The sequence below is a fragment of the Poecilia formosa genome, unplaced genomic scaffold (assembly GCF_000485575.1).
Source record: "Poecilia formosa unplaced genomic scaffold, Poecilia_formosa-5.1.2 Scaffold90, whole genome shotgun sequence".
Taxonomy (NCBI): domain Eukaryota; kingdom Metazoa; phylum Chordata; class Actinopteri; order Cyprinodontiformes; family Poeciliidae; genus Poecilia; species Poecilia formosa.
Window position 1 is genome coordinate 1,747,437 of NW_006800029.1, and position 5,817 is coordinate 1,753,253.

Sequence of the window (5,817 nt, forward strand, 5' to 3'; positions counted from 1 at the left end):
CTTACATACTACTCTCCATGAATAACTTACACAATACATTAGCCGACAGTATTTTATTTCTTGGCTATTAATGACTAACTGTCATGTTTTCATAAACTGTAAATGAAGAAATAATCATCATTAACAAAATAAACGCTTTAAAACATGAACTCCCAAACTTTTCCTTGCCAGGAACCTCAAAAACAGCATCAGATTCTGGCCTCCTTTGTAAACCCACAGACAGTATGTAGAGAAACATGAACATAACATTTTCTCACTTTTATTCAATATTCAAAAATAATTACATCTGTTTAGCATAAATACTGCCTCTTACTTTGTGATTTTAGTTAGTGAGGAGTTCTTACAGTTTTTCAAAGCAGTCAGTCTTTTTCTTATCAGAAACTTTCAGTCTTGTTATCCCAGTTTGAGGAGCAAAGCATCTTGATAAATTTGATTGGCAGCCAGTCACAAAGATGAGGATGGCAAATAACATTGAAATAAATAATTAAATATGTCATAATAACAATAATACTAATGTAAAAGTAGACTAGATTGTATGAATAAAAATTTACCTCTAAATTTGCCTAATTTTGAAAACACTGTTTTAAAACAACAGTCTGTGTGTAATTTATTTAAATAACATATTTTACTTGTGTGTTGAATTACTGAATTACAGGAACTTTTCAATAATATTATAATTGATTGAATATGACTATATATACCAATTCAAACTTTACAGAACTACTCTATAGAAATTTAATTTTGAATAAGAAGGTATTTTAAGTTTTTGTCCTGATTAAAATATTAGAATAGGCCAAATGTTCTCATGTTTACATCAGAATTAACTGGCCTGTCTAATGCTTTGAGTGGGTAATGTCTTTTAAATATGGACACTGAAGATGTACAATGAATAAAACTATCTACCAATCAGCAGAAGATTTAGTTTAAAACAGAAGTGAGGTGGGTGTGATCTACTTCCTGTGTACAGCTACAAAGCAGAATGAATGAGGCACCAAACACAATGATGGAAAGATTTTTTTTTTGTTTTATTTTGAATTATTTTGTATATGTAGTTTAGAGTTCATCAAACATGTACAATTAAGAACTTTATTGAAAGAGTGTGAAGTTATAAAGTATTTCAATAAAACATATAGGGAGGGCATAAAATCCAAGTAATCTTTCTTCTTTATATTATTGATTATGCCCATTAAGCCACAAAGTAAAATAAAAGCCATAAAATAAACTGTCATTCAACTGAGTATGTGGTAATAATCAGTAATCAATATACACAGTTGAAGCCTCTCATTAGTGTCTGTGGAAAACAACAGAGCTGCAACTTTTATGCCTCCACTTGTGATGAAACTATTTTATTTAATTTGTTGTTAGATTTAAGTATTATGCCCTCTTACGTTTAACACAATAAAGTAATTTAAACAGAACTTCCTTAAATCATTGAAAAGATGTTACCTTCACCACTATGAAAATCAAGTTCAATAAACAAGAAATTTGTGAATTGTTTGTGAAAACATATTTTGGTAAAGTATGGTATTTTTAAAGTACTACCCTAAAATACACGTGTAGTATTAAAAGTACATCAAATATGAAGACAACAATTAAAAAGCACAAACATATTGCAGCCAAACCTCAAAGAAAACTAAATTATGAGGGAAAATAAGCCACCTCTGAAACTAGTGATAAAAATATGTAAGTACTTTAAATGTTAAATGGATAAATAAAAACTACCCTGAAGCCACCATCTGCAAATCAAAGACAAATACAAACATCCCATGTATATAATGTGTACTTAAAACATTTTAGTTTCTTAAATTTCAGAACTTGACTTTAAAATAAAAGTGAATAAAGCCCAATTAAATAAATCATTTAAATGCCTTTTTAAAATATGTAAAACTTTATCTCTTATAATAAAAACCTCCCAATAGAAATCGAAGCATTCTGATATTAACCCTTATTTTAATTCATTCCCTTCTCCTCATAGGTATATTTAAATTGTGCTGATAAACACCTGTATTCAATAAAAAATATTACTTAAAGTCAGAGTTTAACAAAAACCTTCTTCCAATGATTTATACAAGGTTGTTTCTGCACTTAGTCTAAAATTCCAAGTTTATTTCATATAACTTTATAATTGCTGCTCCAGCTGGATTATGGAAGAGACTCTTCAGAAGCTGCCACATCTTCATTCTGCAGGCTATCATAAAAGGCAGATGCTTGTTAAAAGAGTTCAGAGCACACACAATAATAACAGAAGCATCATTGTGAACATTTACACTGCAGTAGGACATTCTATGAAATTATGTTGTTTTGGACACTAAAATAATTCATCTTTCAAAACCAAACACATAACCACTTACCCCACCTTATGCTTCAGAAAAATAAATAGTAATCATTTGTATCAATTTATTGATGATTATTTCTAAAATTTTTCCAATTAAGCTAAAACAGAGACAAATTTTATCACACAATTTATGTAATTTTTGCTATTAAATGCAGTAAAAAGAAATACCTGTGGCCCAGAAAATTCGTTGTGTATGGACTTAAATTTCTTAAAATACTGCCTGTCATTTTCCACAGTTTGATCATTTGTCCTCTTGCGGTAGATTCTGATTAGTCTCTCTTCAAAATTTCCTGGAAGAAGATAAGATACCTAGAAAGAATGTAAGCAACAAATATTCCATTATGAAAAGCAAGACAAATGAGAGGAGAGGTTATAATGTAAATTCACTAGATTTTGAATGAAACTGATGCAGAATAAGCATCTAAAAAGTAAAAGATGCAAATTTTATTAGTTTCATCTTACTTCTTCTCTGGTCAGTGTGATGGCTTTATTTGGATCACTCTTTCGGTAGAAACGCACTTCCTCTATTGGGTCCTTTTCCTTCTTCCCGTAGTCTAGTTTACTTGTCTAAATAAGAATTAAATTTATATCAACAATAACATAATAACATAAGATAATAAATAAGATTGAATTACAAAAAGGAAATCTAAAGAAGAATTTCAACATAATTACATGTGTTTTTTTTTAATTTACTGTGTAGATATGTAAAGCAGTAAATCAAAACTTACAGCAACCACAAAGTCATCTTGCTTTGTGCCACCTGGTAGAGCCACCTGAGCTTTGATTTTCTTTTTTGAAAAAAAGAAGTAAAAGACTCAACATGTGGTCTGATATATTTGAAATTCCTCCATTTTGACACCAAGAATATGAAGCTCAATTGTCTTAAATTTCTGAATCTGTTACAAAATTGTTCGATGCCATCATTTTAATACTTCTCTCCAATAACTTTAGGGGCAAATTTTACTTAAAAACATATTCCCTCTCAATGATTGATGCTGTGGCACTAGAAATGTTCTTGGAAACTTAAACATTTAAATGATTTACTTAATGCAAGTAAATAATTTAAAACTAATCATCTACCGAAATTGAACAGACTAGAGACTTGCTTTATTTGACTCTAGCTGTAAGGCAACTTATCATAGCATAAAAGTACGAAACACATTCAGGTTGGTGAAGATTTCAGAACATTTTTTGCTACAATTGTTTAGTGTTTGGTATTTAATGTATAAACACATTTATAACTACCTGACTTATTACTTTTTATTCTTAATTTTATTTTTTTATAAACTCTTCTGTTAACTTACAGTGAAAATGTATACTTTAACTGGGATATTTATGTGATTTTTTTATGTAGTTGCAGTATTTCTGTGGTTACAGTTAAAATAAATTTATATGTTGTTATGTAGATATTATGATGTTGCAAATAAACAAGACTCTAACAAGTAATACAAAGACATGCTTATTATTCACACATTGCCAATCTTTTATAACTTGTATCAGGTTTATAGTTGAACAAATACTTACCTTGATTTCATCTTCAGATCTTTTTGAAGGAAATTCCCCCAGACACTTGTAGAGGTTCCGTTTAAGGATTTTGCCCAGAATCTCCTTTGCCTCTCTCATGTTCTGATTGTCATCATTCAGTATCTGCTCAAATACGTTATCTACAGGGAAGTGGGGAGATTAATAAGAAGAAATAAAACTCCTTTATTTATTTAGTCATTTAAGCATAAAGACACACAGAATAATTTATTCACACTTACTACAAACTACATTTTCTCTATGGATTTGATTTATTCACACTAGCATGTTTACATAGTCTTCAAATCCAGTTGTAATCACGCAAATCTTTTTAAAGTCATTCAAATGTGACGATTGCTAACCTGTTAGCTTGGTGTAGGCCTCCATGTCATCTTTAGCTGTGAGCAGATTGAAGGTTTGTCCTCTAGAACCTTTAATCTGAATGTATTCATTTGCTTTCACAAAGGCCTCTGTGATCCTAGAAAAACAAAGTCAAACTGTCATTTTTAGTTATCCGTCATAATATATGTGAGTAAAGCAAAAAGCTCAACTGCTGTACTTCTGTTATTTGACAAGCGATTTACATCCGTTCTATGATGTTGCCAGTTTTGTGCTGGTAGGCTCTTCTGTGCAGAGAGAACCTCGTGTAGAACATGTCATACAGATTGAACAATTCCTGTTAAAAAGTAAAATTAATTCTGGTTAACTATTTTCAAAGTGGATAAAGTTTTCAAATTCCACAAAGGCAAAAATAAGCAATAAAACCAAACCTTGTCTCTGAAACAGATCTCATTCCTACCCTTCCATTCACACACCCTGGCAGATAATATTAAGCGGCGATAGTCAAAGCTGTTCTTCATACCCAAATAATGGCAGTCTCTGATAAATGGTAGAAGGAAAAATATATGAAAAGATGAATTAATGCATATTGAAGAAAATTTCAATGGTGGAGGAAAATTACTAAAACTAAATCCCACCTGGCAAAATAATCCCACTTATCCACATCGATGCCGTTCCTTTTGTTGGCCACAATGTCATAGAGGAACGACTTGTCCTCACCACGACCAGTGAAGGCCCATTTTAAAGCAGGGAGTAATAATAAAATTAATTCAACAAGACAAGGTTCTTTGCTCAGCATTCTGCTAAATCTGAAAATCTTCATTGAAACCGTGACTAATAAGACACATTTTCTGACATCATACATTTATAGTACATGTTTTCAATGCAGGAATGGTTTGGTTCTCCTTTGATAAAACTATTTTCTAAAATTTAAAAGGCATTTTCATGTTCATGAAGCTGATTTAAATAAACATCTTCTTACACTGAATAAGAATAAGAAGTATTATTTCAAATTTAATATGAATATGCTTTGATGAAAATCTCCTATGTGGTTGCTTTTGACAACCACAAATTAAAGGTTGACTTCAAATTGTTGCTGCAGTTTAACAAGGCTGTACTATATTGGTGCAGAAGTTGAAATAAAATACAAAATGAGTTAAGTAAACGCTGCTACTTTATGTTATGTTATAATTCCGTCAAACCTAATCCTATAGACAGATTTTGGTTCAGGTAGAAATTGGTACCTTTTTCTCTTCATCAGAAATTTCTGGATTGATCAGGTCCTTGATGAACTCCAGATCCTTCTTTATTTTTTCCTTCAACATCTGTAAGGAGTCAGTCTCAAATCATTTGTAATGAAAACAAAGGCAATGCATCTTAAAAGGAAATCAAATTATGAACATATCTTTAATCAGAAAAAAACATTGTTGCTCTTTTATCTCTCATGTTGTGCCCACAACCTACATCAGGGCCGGACATAGGAGGGTGAGGACCCCTGGGTTTGAACTAAGTTGAAGTCCCTACTTAATCATGGTTATACGGTTTCAGGTTTTACAGTAAAATGCACACGCAAACACACACCCACACACACACACACACGCACACACACACACGCACGCACA

The 5,817-nt window shown here is 31.3% G+C and overlaps 1 protein-coding gene across 3 annotated transcripts in view; it reads right to left on the reverse strand.

The window, feature by feature from the left end:
• Positions 1–1,001: 1,001 nt before the first annotated feature.
• LOC103141893 (deoxynucleoside triphosphate triphosphohydrolase SAMHD1-like) overlaps positions 1,002–5,817 on the reverse strand; it is an 8,591-nt gene continuing 3,775 nt past the window's right edge. For 2 of the 3 annotated variants that reach the window (XM_016674096.1, XM_016674095.1), the window contains 10 exons: positions 5,440–5,520; positions 4,834–4,931; positions 4,627–4,735; positions 4,441–4,532; positions 4,219–4,334; positions 3,860–3,999; positions 3,064–3,123; positions 2,798–2,902; positions 2,504–2,644; positions 1,002–2,181 (listed from right to left, as the gene is read on the reverse strand). In XM_016674096.1, the coding sequence (XP_016529582.1) occupies positions 2,143–2,181; positions 2,504–2,644; positions 2,798–2,902; positions 3,064–3,123; positions 3,860–3,999; positions 4,219–4,334; positions 4,441–4,532; positions 4,627–4,735; positions 4,834–4,931; positions 5,440–5,520 (981 nt within the window). In that variant the 3' untranslated portion in view covers positions 1,002–2,142. Of the gene's footprint in view, positions 2,189–2,503; positions 2,645–2,797; positions 2,903–3,063; positions 3,124–3,859; positions 4,000–4,218; positions 4,335–4,440; positions 4,533–4,626; positions 4,736–4,833; positions 4,932–5,439; positions 5,521–5,817 lie in introns of all 3 variants that reach the window. The other variant, XM_016674097.1, reaches the window with a different exon arrangement.